The following is a 17165-nucleotide window of genomic DNA, read 5'->3' as shown; positions in this document are numbered from 1 at the left end:
AACACAAAATATGGGAGATAAAAGTGACCAAGCGGATCCCCTATGCCGAAGCCAAAAAAGAATATAAGGCGATGAAACCCCCTGTCTTTGCCACCTCATACTCTTCCATGGTTCCCCTTCAGATCTGGGGGCTAGAATAGGCCCGAGGTATTCCTGCATGTTGTAAGAGGTCTCACACATTTCGGCCTTTATGTGATGTGGTCCCCTGTAGGGTTTGACCTACATTTTTCAAAATTTTCCTGAAGAGCAAGCCAATTGGGGAAGGACGCCTTACGTGGTGCATAGTGTCCATCATGCACTGAGACCTCTCACATCCTTCATCAACGTGGATGTGCACTTCCACTCATTCTGCAGCTGTTGGGCGCAGTCACCCTCCTGGCTGCATTTTCCTCCATCCTCTGTGCAGTATCGCTTTCTGCGCATTTGACGATAATTGACTTCTTAGCTCATTGCGCCTGATATCCAACATGATCTCCAGTCTGTTGTGGTGGGGCCGCCATGTACCCTGTTGGTTGTAGCCCCCTGACCACACTGGGATCACTCTGCTGATGCCTGCGCTGTTAACTCCCCTTGTATACCAAGTAGTAGTTACCCGTCACCCTTGGGCACCGGGACTCCCGGCAATGGCCATCCTGCCAGGTGGTCTGGGATCACTCTGCTGATGCCTGCGCCATTAACTCCCCTCGTATGCCAAGGAGTAGTTACCTGTCACCCTTGGGCACCGGGACTCCCGGCAGTGGCCATCTTGCCAGGTGGCCTTTGCTGCCACTGGGTTGTGCCCGTGGGGAGGGCCCCTGGTTGGAGTGGGTGGCATCTGGGTGGATGACACGCCATAAAGCGAAGTACGTCATCTCTTGCTGGTGGTCAAACACCAGCAGTCTCTAAGCGATCAAGGTCCAACTTCAATGTTAAGAAATATGACACCAAATATTTCCCCTCCCCCCCCCCCCCCTCCCCCCCTCCCCCCCACCGACCCCCCCACCCCCCGGCCACACCATGGGAGCAACACCAGGCTAAGGATGGCAGCGAACCTTATTCACCCTGGTACCTCATATGTACGAGAGTTGATGGGGAATCTTTCTTGTCAATGAAACCTCAGTTTTTTGCGGAGCATTTAGAGGTCAAGTTTGGTGAGGTGGAGGGCTTGTCTAAAATGCGGCCGGGGTCAGTCTTGATCAAAACAGCATCTTCTGCCCAGTTATGGGCACTACTTGCCTGTGACAAGTTGGGGGATGTTTCTGTTTCCATATGAACTTAAATATGGTCCAGGGTATCATATTTCACAGGGACCTTCTTTTGCAGTCTGATGAGAAGTTGCGTGCCAATATAGAGCGGCAAGGTATCCGTTTCATCCGGCGTGCCCATTGGGGTCCGAAGGATAATCAGGTTGTCACCGGTGCCTTCATCTTGGCCTTTGAGGGTGACAGATTACCAGAGAAAGTCAAGGTGAAGGTCTACCACTGTGACATAAAGCCATATATCCCTCCCCCTGATGCTGTGCTGGAAGTTCAGCCATATGTCTTCCCACTGTACGTCCAACTCACCTGTTGGGATTGTGGATGTCCTTCACATCCCAAACCTCCCTGTGCCCCGCCTCCCATCTTTGTCAACTGTGGGGAGCACCATTCGCCTTGCTCACCAGACTTGTAGGATTCTCCAGAAAGAAAGAAAAACAACGGAATACAGGACCCTGGACCGACTGACCTACACTTGGGCTAAGAGAAAACACGAGAGGCTACGTCCTTGGGGGGGGGGGGGGGGGGGGGAGGGGACACACTTCCCTCCCTGTTCTGTTGCTCCTGCACAACCTACTTCAGGAGCATCACCCCCCAACCATCAGGGACATCAGTCCACACTTCTCAGCTGGAGAAGCGTAAGTCTTCTTTGGCACCCCTCACCAGGAAGGGATCCCTTGGGTCACTCCCTTCCCATGTTCCTACCCGTGGCAAAGCTGATACCCGCCAGTAGCTGAAGCAACCACAGGTAGCTGGTCATAGGGCTTCACAGACCTCCTCAGTCCCTGAGACAAGCCTGAGGAGCAGCAAGAGAAACCTAAAAAGAAAAAGAACCCCAAGAACCAAGGCACTGCAGTGGCACCCACACAGCCACTACCTACAAGCTCTGTGTCTGAGGGTAAGGTGGAGATTCTGGTGTCTGTTGAGGACCTAGAGCTCGCTGGGCACTTAGACACAATGGATGCCGATCGCACAGGTACTCACCTGGTTGCAGCAGGTAACCCTGAGGCGTAGACTGGCTCATTTAGTGTTTCATGCCTTCCCAGTCTCACGATCACGTAATCCTCTAGTGGAATTGCGGTGGTTTTTTCCAGCACCTGACTGAGCTACAGCAACTGTTTCACTTTACACCTGCTTTCTGCATTGCCCTCCAGGAAACCTGGTTCCCAGCAATGCGGACCCCTGTCTTCCGTGGCTATAAGGGATATTACAGGAACCATAGTGACTATATTCGAGTGTCAGGTGGAGTTTGCGCCTATGTCCTCAACTCAGTACGTAGTGAACCTGTGCCGCTTCAAACCCCACTTGAAGCTGTGGCTGTCAGGATATGGATGATGCAGGAAATAACTGTCTGCAGTGTATATCTTTCTCCAGATGGTGCAGTACCCCTGAACGTATAGGCTGCACTGATTGATCAGCTCCCTAAACCTTTACTACTTTTGGGAGATTTTAACGTGCATAACCCCTTGTGGGGTGGCGCCATGCTTACCAGCTGAGGTATGGAGGTAGAAAATTTATTGTCACAACTCGACCTCTGTCTCTTGAATACAGGTGCCCCTCACACATTTCAATGTGGCACATGGCACGTATTTGGCCATTGATCTCTCAGTTTCCAGCCCTTGCCTTCTCCCATCTATCCACTGGAGGGCACATGATGACTTGTCTGGTAGTGACCACTTCCCCATCTTCCTGTCACTCCTCTGGCGTCAAGCCCATAGACGCCTACCCAGATGGGCTTTAAACAAGGCATACTGGGAAACCTTTCACCTCTGCTGTCACCTCTGGATCTACCCCACATGGTGCCATCAATGTTGTGAGTGAGCAGGTCAGTACAACGATAATTCCTGTGGTGGGAAATGCGATCCTTCATTCTATAGGGTGCCCTCCGGCGAAAGACAGTCCTTTGATAGTCGCCGGAAGTCGCTGAGGCAATTAGAGCATCAGCAAGCTCAACAGCGACATAAGTGGCATCCTTCTCTAGAGCACCTAATAGCCTTTAAGCGGACGGAATCTGCATTCACCTGCTTATAAAACGATGGAAACGGGAGTGTTGCGAGAGGTACGTCTCAACCATTGGGTGCCATACATCACCTTTCCAAGTCTGGATGGAGATCAGACATCTTTTTGGTTACCAGACCCCAACAAGTGTCTCTGGCATTAACATCAATGGCATTTTATTTACCGATGCAAACGCGATTGTCGAGCACTTTGCTGAGCACTATGCTGGAGCCTCTGCATCGGAAAACTACCCCCCAGCCTCTCGCACCCTCAAACGGTGGATGGAATGGAAAATCCTCTCGTTCACTACATGCCTCAGTGAACCCTATAACGCCCCATTTACAGAGTGAGAGCTCTTCAGCGCCCTTGCACATTGCTCCGACACAGCTCCTGGGGCCAGATCGGATCACAGTCAAATGATTAAACATCTCTCTCCTGACTACAAGCCCCATCTCCTCGTCATCTTCAACCGGATCTGGTGTGATTGTGTCATTCCATTGCAGTGGTGGGTTAGCACCATCATTCCGGAGCTCAGACCCGGTCAAAACACGTGTAATGTGGATAGCTACTGGCTCATCAGCCTCAGCAACTGTCTTTGTAAGCTACTGGAATGTATGGTGTTTCGGCGGTTGGATTGGGTCGGGTCCCAGAGTCATATGGCCTACTGGCTCCATGTCAGGGCAGCTTCTGCCTGGGTCACTCTGCCACTGATAATCTTGTGTCCCTCAAGTCTGCCATCGGAACAGCCTTTTCCAGATACTAACATGTGGTTGCCGTCTTTTGACTTACGTAAAGCATACGACACGACCTGGCGACATTATATCCTTGCCACATTGTATGAGTGGGGTCTCCGGGATCTGCTCTCGATTTTTATCCAAAACTTCCTGTTGCTCCGTACTTTCAGTGTCCAAGTCGGTGCCTCCCATAGTTCCCCCCACATTCAGGAGAATGGTGTGCCACAGGCTCCGTATTGAGTGTCTCTCTATTTCTAGTGGCTATTAACTGTCTAGCAGCAGCTGTAGGGCCGTCGGACTCACTTTCTCTGTATGCGGATGACTTCTGCATTTCGTATTGCTCCTCCAGTACTGGTGTTGCTGAGTGGCACCTACTGGGAGCCATTCACGAGGTGCAGTCATGGGCTGCAGCCTACGGCTTCCAGCTTTCAGCCACAAAGTCGTGTGTCATGCATTTCTGTCGGCATTTCACCATTCATCCAGAACCAGAACTTAACCTTAATGACGAACCACTCACTGTAGTGTAGACAAGTCGATTCTGAGGACTGGTTTTCGACACCTAGTTGACTTAGCTACCTCACCTTTGTCATCTTAAGTGGAATTGCTGGCGGCACCTCACCAACTGTGGTGCAGACCCCTCGACTCTGCTGCAACTCTACAAAGCCCTTGTTCAATCCTGCCTTGACTATGGGAGTTAGGTTTATGGCTCGGTGGTGCCTTCAGCATTGTGTGTACTTGACCCAGTGCACCACTGTGGCTTTCGTCTAGCAACGGGAGCTTTTAGAAACAGTCCGGTGACCAGTGTGCTGGTGGAGGCCGGTGTCCGTCCATTGTGGATCCGACGTGTGCAACTGCTCGCCAGTTACGTTGCACACATTCGTAGTACTCCTGCGCATAAAAATTACCATCTCCTTTCCCAACCATGGTGGTCATCTCCCTCATTGGCGGCCCAGGTCAGGGCTTAAATTTCCATTTCATGTCTGGTGCCTTCTGTCTGAACTGGAGTCCTTCCCGCTACCACCTCTCCTCAAGGTCCATTCACGTACACCTCCATGGTATACACCTAGGCTTTTAGGGTGGAGGTTTAATGAGTTGCAGAGTGGCTGGCTTCTTTTTATTCCCATGGTCAGCCAGCCATGGTAATCTGCTTTCTTATTTTAATGTTCTCTTTTGTTCTTTGTAGTGTCTGATGCCTTTCTGTCATTTTTGTCGTATTTCCTCTTATTGTGCTCTACGTCTCGTTTGTTTTCTTCTTTCCCCTATTTAATTGTTTTAACAGGAACAAGGGACCGATGACCAAGCAGTTTAGTCCCTTTCCCCTTCTTTTAAACCAACAAACCAATTTTCCATGGTCCAGAAATCTATTCCCAAGGCAGACGCTTCAACACAGGTGATGCCTAGTGTGCCTGTATCCACCACAAGCACCTGTACTTGCATGTGTAAATGTCAACGGAAAAGAGTGTGGATAAAGCAATCCAGGCAGCTGTACCAGAAAAGACCAACAACAGTTCTGCAGCAAGCATCCAGAAGGTACAAGAAAAGAAGTGCCTCTCAATGCCCCCTTTCCCCTTCGTCCACGAAGGGTCAGGGTGCAGGGAAAGGCTCGTGACGTTTGGGTCAAAAGCTGTCCTGAGTGCCGTCAGATATCATTCTTTCCCATCTGACTGATGAGGAGGATATCATAGAGTTAGATGCCTTGGATCCAGGCATCCCCTCCACACCCCCATGCTCTTAAAGTGATTCACCTCCCCGGGCAAAGATAGGGATAAATGAAAACTGCACCAATGACATGGCTTCCATACTACGGTGGAACATGAATGGGTTCAGGACTCCTGTGGAGGAACTGAAACTCCTAGTGCAGGCACATCCCTTGTGCTTTTGTTTACAAGAAATGCATTTTAAAGACACAGGTGTCCCTGTGCTACAGGGATATATGCTATACTGCAAGGATGACCTATTGGGGGAAAGTGCCAATGGAGGTGTTGCAGTGTTTGTCACTAATATGCACCACTCCTCTGTTCTCCCCTTGGCTACTGATCTGCAAGCAGTTGCAGTTCAAATTCGTGTGTGTTGAAGGATCACTGTTTGCTCACTATTTACCTTCGCAACACGGACTAGACCCTGAGGTTCTCACAGATTTTATCGCACAACTTCCATGACCATTCCTCCTCCGGGGAGACATCAGTGCCCCTCATGTTCTGTGTGGCTCCAACTACTTGCCCTCGGGGTTGGGTTTTGGAGGGCCTCATGCCATCTCACGAGCTGTGCATCCTCAACATGAGTACTCACACACATTTCTCTACTGCTTCTGGGCCATTCTCAGTCATCGACCACTCTTTCTGTTCTCAAACCCTCGCTGACTGTTCAGTGGGAGGTCATAGATGACCTTCATTCCAGTGACCAGTTCCCAATCCTCCTTCACCTACTAAATAGCTCACCACTTAAAGTTAAGCCCCCAAAATGGATGGTGAGCAGGGCTAACTGGACACGGTTCAGCCAGCTGGCTGTGTTTGAACATTGTGACAGTGTCCAAGGATGGGTGGACCACACCATATGAGTGATCCATAGTGCCGCTGACTTCTCTATCCCACAGATCTCAGGTCGTCTCAGGAGGTGACCAGTACCTTGGCGGGCACGATTGCCATTCCGCGATCTGGGAAAGGCATGTGGCTCTTAGACATTTTGAATGCCGACCGACAGCAGACAACCTTAGGGCCTTTCAAGTCTCGTGGGCCAAGGCTCAATGTGTCATTAGGGAGGGTAAGAAAAGGTCATGGCAAGCGTACCTGGACTGCATCAATCGTTCCACTTCTTCTATAAAAGTATGCAAAGCCATTCTGAGCATTTCCAGTAAATGCAGCCGTTTACCGATAGCTGCAGTGCTGAAGCAGGGGTGCCTTCAAAAAACACCCAGAGACATCGTTCAGACACTGGCCGAACATTTTGCACAACCTACTGCCAATGCAAGCCAGGATCCGGTGTTTTGTTGCTATCATGTAACTGCAGAGAGGGAAAAGTTGGACTTCAAGTCCAACAGTTCTGAGGTCTACAACTCCCCTTTCTCCATGTGGGAGCTCAAATCGGCACTGACTGAGGTTCGTAACACTGCACCCGGTCATGACCGAATCCAGTACTGCATGCTTTGACATTTATCAGTGGTATCAAAGGAAATCATCCTCGAATGTTTTAATCTAATATGACAGACAGGCAGCTTCCCCAACTCGTTGAGGGAGGAAATTCTGAGCCCTATCCCAGTAGTTATTGGAGTATCGCCTTAACAGGCTGTGTAGGAAAGACCCTGGAGCGAATGGAAAACCATCATCTGGTCTGTTTGTTAGAGACCAGGCAACTCCTTAGCCGCTCTCAGCGCACGACCATATAGCTGTTTCTACAGATCGATCTTAAGCGGGGGGATGCTGTTGGTTGCTCTATTGTTTTCTCGGATCATGCCCTCAAGGTCAGACTGCCTCCAGAATTTACCGTCTTCAACACAGAATTATATGCGATCTTGTGAGCAGTAGAGCAGATGAGACACTCTCCTGGTTTTAGATTTCTCATCTGCTCAGATTCTCTGAGTGCACTTTACTCTCTCCAACGTTTGTATCCAGCAGATACAGTAGCCCAGAATATCTAGCATGCCCTCCTACAACTGCAATGACTGGGGAAGGTGGTGTCTTTCTGCTGGGTACCTGGGCACATTGGAATTGCGGGGAATGGCAGGGCGGATCAAGCAGCCAAGGAGATGTGTCGTGATCCTATGTATTTCGGTGCGTTATCCCCCTGCATGCTATCACCTCGCTGAGGTACAAAGTCATGTGTTGATGGGAAGATGAGTGGCTGTCAGTGAGCGATAACAAGCTCTGTGTCATCAAGCCCACAACTCAGCTGTGGATTACTTCCTTCCAGCCACGTCGGCGGGACAAGGTCCATCTTACTCGTCTTCGCAAAGGTCACAGCCCTATGACACATGGATTCTTATTTCAGCAGGAGAACCCTCCAATGTGTGGTGCATGTGGCATTCAGATGGCGGCATCTACATTCAGTTGGACTGCATTTTATTTGCCAACCAGCGGATTGTGACAGATCTTCTGTATATTTTATGTAATGATCAAACTAACGTGAGTAGATTTTTAAAGTTTTGTGAATTGTCCAATGTTTCTAACAAGATTTTAGGGAGATGTTCTTAATGTGTCAAAGGGTGGATGGCTCACCTTATATTTTTGTAAGTGGTCAGCCAATCACATTTCCCTGTGCTTTTCTTTTTGTTCTTGTGTGTTTTGTTTTCTGTGTGTTTTAATTTCTTGATTAGCTCTTTTCCCTCCTAATTGGTTTTCGCGCATGTGAGAGTGCATGTGATACATGGTGACTGTGTGGTCATTTCGAGTGCATGCGTGTAAAACACTTTTATTTCATCTCCACATTCATTTGTTTTTACAAGTGTAAGGGTGCTGATGACCTCGCTGTTGGGCACCCATCAGATCCAAACACTTCACTTCTTACTTCGGGCTTGGAGTGAAACATTTTTTACACTACCTTGTATGCACTAGGATGGACAGACACACTCACCACCACTAAGGTGGTATTTTCTGTGGAAAATATCAAAGACAAGTTTGGCGAAGTGGAGTCTGTCAGTAAGACACGGTTGGGTTCCCTGTTGATCCAATCTGCTTCTGCCGCCCAATCTGCAACTCTTTGTGCTTATAATCGTCTTGATGAAATCCTGTTGTATATTACACCTCACCAGTCACTGAATATGGTCCACGGAGTCATTTTTCATTGGGATCTCATCCTTTGAACTGATGAGGAACTCCAGGCTAATCTGGAAGGAGAGGGGAGGAAGGTCATCAGGCCTACCGCACTTGTATACTGGCACCTTTATTCTGGCTTTTAAGGGAGTTACCTTCCCAGAGGAGGTCAAGATAATGTGTTATCAGTGCGACGTGAAGCCATACTTCCCACCACCCATGAGGTGCTTTTGGTGCTTGAGTTTTGAGCACATGTACGGTGGACCCTCTGTGTGGTGATTGTGGACACCCACTCCATGAGGGCAGCCCCTGTGTGCCACCACCCATTTGGGTAAATTGTCACAACTGTCACTCTTCCTGCCCACCAGATTGCCTGGCTTGCAAGAAAGAAAAGAAGATACAAGTATGAGTCCATGGATTGTCTACCTTGCACTGAGGCCCATCTAAATATAACCAACTCCACCCTTTGTCAACAACTTCTGTTTTAACCTCTGTTATGTCCTTTTCTCCTCCTCCCTCTTTCATACCCCAGTCCCATCCCCCTCTCCTTCCCCTTCCCCTGCAGTCCCCTCGCCCTCCCCTCTTGGTGCTGCTCTACCTCACCGGCTGAAGAAATGCCCCCCCCCCCCCCTTGGTGTCCGCCAGTGATAGAGCTCCCTCCCAGGCCCCTTCCCACTCTGTCTCGCAGGCCGGAGGCCTAGTACCACAACTCAGTCCCAGAACACCCGTGTGTGCTCCCCACGGGCATCTGTTCTCTTTTGGTTCTGGATCTTGCGGAAGCCTGCTCCCCCTCTGTGCCCTGCCCTCCTCAACCTAAGAAAGAGGCAGAGGTGGAGAAGAAGGAAAAAAGCAAGTCTCAGGACAAGCGGTGTACCCCCCCCCCCCCCCCCCCCCCCCCCCTCTCTCAGGGTTTTCAGTTCTCTTCCATTAATTTGAGGGTGGTGCTTCTCTGTCACTGTACTATGGTCCATCCAGAGCTGTACGTTGATGCCTAACACCTAACTGTGGTCCCACAGTTCTGTTTCTTGGGTCTTCTTTTTGTCAACAAGCTTACTTGGTTGCCCCATATTTGTCATCTGAAGGTTAGCTGTTTTCGTAAACTCAGTGTTCTTCATTTCCTTGCCAACACCTCTTGCGGCATGGATTGTTTGACCTTTCTCCACCTTTACTGGTCATTAGTCTTGTCTCATCTGGACTATGGTTATCAAGTTTACAGATTAGCTGCTCTTCCATGCTGTTCCTCTTGGGCTTGGTTCACCATCATGGTGTGCATTTAGCCACTGGTGCCTGTCGAACTAGCCCTGTCAGTAGCCTTCTGGTTGATACTGAGATCTCTCCCCTTCTGATTTGGCAGTCCCTGCTCCTGGTTTCCTATGCCATCACTATCCGCTCTTCCTCTGCTCACACTTGCTGATTTATTCTTTCCATTACATTAGGCAGTCACCCATCAGCTGCGTGTCCTCAAGTGGTTTAACCAATTGGGCTCTGCCTTGCTTCTTTCAACTGTGACTTCCCTCTCCCGTCCTTGTCCTCTTCCCCAAGTCCTCTCCTGACCACCCTGCCCCACTCCCCTTCCCCCCTTGATTTGGGTGAAAGTCATGGTTAAAGCAGGCTCAGACATGGTAATTGGATGTCTCTATAGGCCCCCTGGCTCATCAGCTGTTGTGGCTGAGCACCTGAAGGATAATTTGGAAAATATTTTGAGTAGATTTCCCCACCATTTTATAGTTCTGGGTGGAGATTTTAATTTGCCAGAATAGACTGGGAGACTCAAACGTTCATAACGGGTGGCAGGGACAAAGAATCCAGTGAAATTTTTTTAAGTGCTTTATCTGAAAACTACCTTGAGCAGTTAAACAGAGAACCGACTCGTGGCGATAACATATTAAACCTTCTGGTGACAAACAGACCCGAACTATTTGAAACAGTTAACGCAGAACAGGGAATCGGTGATCATAAAGCGGTTACTGCATCGATGATTTCAGCCGTAAATAGAAATATTAAAAAAGGTAGGAAGATTTTTCTGTTTAGCAAAAGTGACAAAAAGCATATTTCAGAGTACCTGATGGCTCAACACAAAAGTTTTGTCTCGAGTACAGATAGTGTTGAGGATCAGTGGACAAAGTTCAAAACCATCGTACAATATGCATTAGATGAGCATGTGCCAAGCAAGATCGTAAGAGATAGAAAAGAGCCACCGTGGTACAACAACCGAGCTAGGAAACTGCTGCGGAAGCAAAGGGAACTTCACAGCAAACATAAACATAGCCAAAGCCTTGCAGACAAACAAAAATTATGCGAAGCGAAATGTAGTATGAGGAGGACTATGCGAGAGGCATTCAATGAATTCGAAAGTAAAGTTCTATGTACTGACTTGGCAGAAAATCCTAAGAAATTTTGGTCTTATGTCAAAGCAGTAGGTGGATCAAAACAAAATGTCCAGACACTCTGTGACCAAAATGGTACTGAAGCAGAGGATGACAGACTAAAGGCCGAAATACTAAATGTCTTTTTCCAAAGCTGTTTCACAGAGGAAGACTGCACTGTAGTTCCTTCTCTAGATTGTCGCACTGATGACAAAATGGTAGATATCGAAAAAGACGACAGAGGTATAGAGAAACAATTAAAATCCCTCAAAAGAGGAAAGACTGCTGGACTTGAGGGGATACCAGTTCGATTTTACACATAGTACGTGAAGGAACTTGCCCCCCTTCTTGCAGCGGTGTACCGCAGGTCTCTAGAAGAGCGGAGCGTTCCAAAGGATTGGAAAAGGGCACAGGTCATCCCCGTTTTCAAGAAGGGACGTCGAACAGGTGTGCAGAACTATAGACCTATATCTCTAACGTCGATCAGTTGTAGAAGTTTGGAACACGTATTATGTTCGAGTATAATGACTTTTCTGGAGACTACAAATCTACTCTGTAGGAATCAGCATGGGTTTCGAAAAAGACGGTCATGTGAAACCCAGCTCGCACTATTCATCCACGAGACTCAGAGGGCCATAGACACGGGTTCACAGGTAGATGCCGTATTTCTTGACTTCAAGGTGTTCGATACAGTTCCCCACCGTCGTTTAATGAACAAAGTAAGAGCATATGGACTATCAGACCAATTGTGTGATTGGATTGAAGAGTTCCTAGATAACAGAATGCAGCATGTCATTCTCAATGGAGAGAAGTCTTCCGAAGTAAGAGTGATTTCAGGTGTGCCACAGGGGAGTGTCATAGGACCGTTGCTATTCACAATATACATAAATGACCTTGTGGATGACATCAGAAGTTCACTGAGACTTTTTGCGGATGATGCTGTGGTGTATCGAGAGGTTGTAACAATGGAAAATTGTACTGAAATGCAGGAGGATCTGCAGTGAATTGACGTGTGGTGCAGGGAATGACAATTGAATCTCAATGTAGACAAGCGTAATGTGTTGCGAATACATAGAAAGAAAGATCCCTTATCATTTAGCTGCAATATAGCAGGTCAGCAACTGGAAGCAGTTAATGCCATAAATTATCTGGGAGTACGCATTAGGAGTGATTTAAAATGGAATGATCGTATAAAGTTGATCGTCGGTAAAGCAGATGCCAGACTGAGATTCATTGGAAGAATCCTAAGGAAATGCAATCCGAAAACAAAGGAAGTAGGTTACAGTACGCTTGTTCACCCACTACTTGAATACTGCTCAGCAGTGTGGGGTCCATACCAGATAGGGTTGATAGAAGAGAGAGAGAAGATCCAACGGAGAGCAGCGCCCTTCGTTACAGGATCATTTAGTTATCGTGAAAGTGTTACGGAGATGATGGATAAACTCCAGTGGAAAACTCTGCAAGAGAGATGCTCAGTAGCTCGGTACGGGCTTTTGTTAAAGTTTCGAGAACATACCTTCACCGAACAGTCAGGCAGTATATTGCTCCCTCCTACATCTATCTCGCGAAGAGACCATGAGGATAAAATCAGAGAGATTAGAGCCCACACAGAAGCGTACTGACAATCCTTCTTTCCACAAACAATACGAGACTGGAATAGAAGGGAGAACCGATAGAGGTACTCAAGGTACCCTCCGCCACACACCGTCAGGTGGCTTGCGGAGTATGGATGTAGATGTAGATGATTAGTTCCTTAGCCACAGATTCAGATGGATCTCTTCCAAAGAACAAAAGCTTCAATCACTTCAATGGTGTTTGTTCTGAACATTCTCGTGGGAGTTTCAGGATGCCATTTTTTATTTATTTACTTTTTTTTACACTGACAGCTCTAAATCTGCTGATCGTGTGGGATATGCCTTCTTGTCTTCTGCTGGCATGGAACACCATCTCTTGTCTGCCAGATGTGAGGTGTTCACTGCGGAATTGATGGCCATGTATTGGGCCCTCTGTTTTATTAAATGGTCCTCCTCCTCCTCCGGAATTTTCTTGTGTACAGACTCTACGAATGGTCGTCAGGCTACCGCTCAGTGTTTTTTCCGCCACCTCTTGGTCTCTGGCACCCACAGTCTTCTTGCTGATCTTAGTGATACTGCTGGTTTGGTTGATTTGCTTTGGGTTCCTGGCCACGTAGGTATCCTGGGTAATGAATTTGCTGATCATCTGGCGGGAGTAGGGGCTGATCAACCCCCCCCCCCCCCCCTCCCCCCACCGTTACCCATCCTCCGGTGGCAGATTTGTAACGTTGCATCAAATCCCTTTTTGCTCAATTGTGGGCTGACTCTTGGGAAGCTAACCACCATTAATAAACTTCCTGCCAACAATGTGGCTTTCTTCCCCCTGCCTCTCCCACTAGGAATCCACCATTCTCCACCATCTTCGTATTGTCCATACTAGGCTGACCTATGGTTGTTTACTCTGCAGTGAGCCACCTCCCATCCCCCCTCCCCTTCCTTTGTAGTTGCAGGGCTCTGCTGATGATGATAGATATTTTGCTGGAATTCCTCCACCTTTTGGCCCTTCACATTAAATATGCACTCCTACCTTTCTTGTCTCGGGTGGTAGCAGGCGACCCTTGCATGGTTATGTCTGTCCTAAATTTTCATCATAAAAGTGGTTTGTACTCTTAGGTATAAATCCTTAAATTTTCCTCTGGCATGAGAGTCCCTCAGATAGCGTAGGCATTGATTATGAAGGCCTTGACCTTGCCTCCACACCTGCCAGGTTCTCCCCTTCTCACTGCGTTTTCCCTTCATTTTGTCTGATCTGTTGTGCTGTTTTATTCCCCCTTTTCTTGTGTCTTCTTCCCTGGTGTTATCCCCGTTGTATCATGATAATGGTATGGTGTGGATGTCTGGTCAGGTTGTTCATGGTGCTGGTGCCCCACCGCGCTGGTGTTTCTGTGGCACCTCTGCTCTCAAGGCACCCTCTTCTCCCCACTTTTTCTTTCCTCTTCCTGCTGCCCTGATCCCTTTCTCCTCTTTGTTTGCTCATTATCCCTTCCCCTCAACTGAAGTGTGCTGTTGTGTTGCACGTTAATTTATTTCTGCCGTCCTAGATCTTGGGACCAATGACCCCACTGTTTGGTCCTCCCCCCCCCCCCCTCTCCAAATCAACCAACCAATCCAGTCTCTGCATCTCTGCAATATCCTTGTCAGACTATCCAGCACCTATTTCCCACCCTGTTGCTCCAATCCCTGCCCGTCGCACCCTCCTCCGATCATCTGCATCACCCCTGTAACTTGAAAAACATATGCTATCAAATGGAGAGCCACCTGTGACACATGCCATGTACCAGCTGCTATGTAAAAGCTGTTTGGCCTTTTACATTGGCATGACTACTACCAAGTTGTCAGTTAGGATGAATGGGCACAGGCATAGGGTGTGGACTGGCAACAAACAATATCCTGTTGCAGAGCATGCTCTACAACATGACAGTCATGAACTTGATGCCTGTTTCACCACACATGCCATCTATGTTCTTTCCCCAGACACCAGTTTCTCAGAATTTGCAGGCGGGAAATGGTGTTGCAACATGTCCTTGGTTCTTGCCATCTACCTGGCCTTACTTTCCATTAATTTCTTTGTTCCTTTCTTGATTCACATTTAGTTTTCTATATTGTTTATTTTCTGACCTTTCAATTTTTCTCTGGCCTTCCATCTCTACCAGATTATGTGCATTTAGCTTCCTGCTGTTAGAAATTTGTGCATAATGTTTTATCACAACCTCTGTCTTGTGTATTACTCTGTCTCTCACTTTTAAGCTCTCAGGTTTTCAAATCTGGACTTATCCTGGTCAGTTGTTACAGTATATTCTGTATTCTTGCCCTGCTCTCCCAAGTATCAATGCCTTCTCCTCTTTACTGAGATCACTAGACAATGCCTGAAAATCATTTGTTACCTGGTTAAGGCTAGCAATAGCTTTTAGAGTACATGTCACTGGGTACCTTTATCGTAGTTTTTACCACCAGTCGTTGCCCTATACCCCTCCCAGGACTTCTGCCCAGTAGCAAGATTTTTTCTTTTTTACCCAGTTCGTTTTCTGACCTCTCACCTGAACTTTTGTTAAGTCTGTTGTGCCCTATTTTCCTCTACAGCTGAGTGAGGCTACGCCCTTCAAAAAGTAACGGGCTATACCTGTTCATGACCTCAACTGTAACAGAACTATTCTTTTAAAACAAAAATTATCCGTTTCTCATATTTGTCACTACGGGAATTTACCCATACGTACCATGTATATGGCATTCTTTCTTTTACTTAGAACCACACCAGTACCACTCCGTTGGAGGATATGTCCACGACGAGAGCTGTTAATGCAAATAATCAGTGTTTGAAGGTGTTTATACAGCGGGATTATAACGAAGGAACACTTGTAAAGTTCCAGACACGCTTTCCACAAGAACTTGAAGATCGGGTAAGTAGAAAGTTGTAAGTCTGGTTTTCTACTAACTTTAGTGTGGTTGCACCTTGCAAAGTAGATCTTTGTTTATCCTCGTGCTCACTTTGTGCATGTCCCTCATACCTTGGAGTCTGAGTGGCTGCCTTCCGTTTTTAACCTTCCCCAAACTGTCCCTGTCCCTTTCTTGAGGAAAGAACTGTTAGTCCTGAAAGCTTGGTAGGTATCACTTTTACTTCTATGTCTCTCTTGGCAGTGCTACTCATTTTGCAGCAGCGGAGTTGTGCAGTGATTAGCTCATTGGAGTCCCATTTGGGAGCTCTGTGGTTCAGATCCCTGTCTGCCATCGTGATTAAGGTTTTCTGTGGTTTCCCTAAATAGACTTCTTTCCCCCTTCCCCTCCCTGTCCGAGCTTGTGCTCATCATCATTGATGGGATTCTACCCCCTAATGTTCTTTCCATTTTCACATTTCACCTCCTGAAGATAAGAAGAATGCACACAAAATAAGTTGGTCTGTACCTGTGGAGATGATATGGCACAGTTGGGGAGGGGACACTGGTAGTGGGGGGTTTTGGCATGAACGACCACTGCACGATAGGGCAGGTGAAGTTGCACAGTTTAAGCCTGTGCATGGACCCGTATCTCCCATAATGTATAAGCTACAGCTAGCGAGTGTACAAGCAATCATATTATTGTGTTGGTGCATAAATTGATAGCGTTTTCCCACAAGTTTAATAAACACAACAGACACACATAGTAGAGACTTCAGTCATCAATAATATGTTCTCCTGCACTATTTACAACAGACAGCCAATGATGGAGTAACTTCTCAATTTGCCAACTGTACAAATCGCGTGGTTTTGGAGCAAAGAACTCATAGAGCCATGTTCAGAGCACATTTTCATCCGGAAAAGAACTTCCATGAAGGTTGTTGAATAGAGAACAGAAAAGGTGAAAATCTGAGGGCACAAGAGCAGGTGAAAGACGTGGGTGCCAAATAACTTCTAACCCGACTCCTGCATAGTGCCCTTTGTCACTCTAGGAGAATGTGGGTGCCATTATCATGTAGTAGCATCAGTTCATGCGGTCTTGCTCGTTGTTGTTCTTGGATTGCATCTGAAAAACTTCTCAGTTGTTGAGAATAAATGTCAGCAGTGATGCTTACACCTCGGGAAAGCAATTCTTGGTACGCCGTACCATCACTGTTCCACCAGATGCATAATGTTATCTTTCGTGGATGTGTGCAAGTCTTTGTATGATGAGATGCTGCTTTTTTTCATGCCTCATCACCAGCAATGATGTAGGATAGGAATGGTGATGTTCATGAGCCAGTTGATTACGAGCAACCAGAGGTGCACATATGGCCAAACGTTGATTTCTGTGATTTTTGCTTAGAGCTTGCAGTATCCCCCCCTCCATGCACAAGTGTCACGTGATGGTGGAATGATCACAGTTCATCATGTTTGCCAGTTGTCAAGTATATTGATGTGGATCATTGTGCATTAATGTGTTTAAAAAATCTTCATCAAACCCCGAAGGTCTTCCTGAAAGTGAAGAGTTGCTAACGTCAAAACCACCCTCCTTAAAGTGAAAAAGAACTTTTTTGCTGTGCTCAGTCCAGTGACAGTATCCC

General features: G+C 47.4%; 1 protein-coding gene across 3 annotated transcripts in view; it reads left to right on the top strand.

The window, feature by feature from the left end:
• LOC124605361 (golgin subfamily A member 7) overlaps positions 1-17165 on the top strand; it is a 96138-nt gene that overhangs the window by 12529 nt on the left and 66444 nt on the right. For all 3 annotated transcript variants that reach the window (XR_006978637.1, XM_047136987.1, XM_047136989.1), the window contains exon 2: positions 15397-15549. Coding sequence is in view for 2 of the 3 variants with exons in the window: in XM_047136987.1 (XP_046992943.1) it covers positions 15397-15549 (153 nt within the window). In the remaining variant the exon portion in view is untranslated. The remainder of the gene's footprint in view (positions 1-15396; positions 15550-17165) is intronic.

Source organism: Schistocerca americana, chromosome 3 (genome assembly GCF_021461395.2).
Source record: "Schistocerca americana isolate TAMUIC-IGC-003095 chromosome 3, iqSchAmer2.1, whole genome shotgun sequence".
NCBI lineage: Eukaryota > Metazoa > Arthropoda > Insecta > Orthoptera > Acrididae > Schistocerca > Schistocerca americana.
The sequence above is the reverse complement of the archived record's forward strand: the minus strand, read 5'-3'. Positions and strand labels throughout refer to the sequence as shown.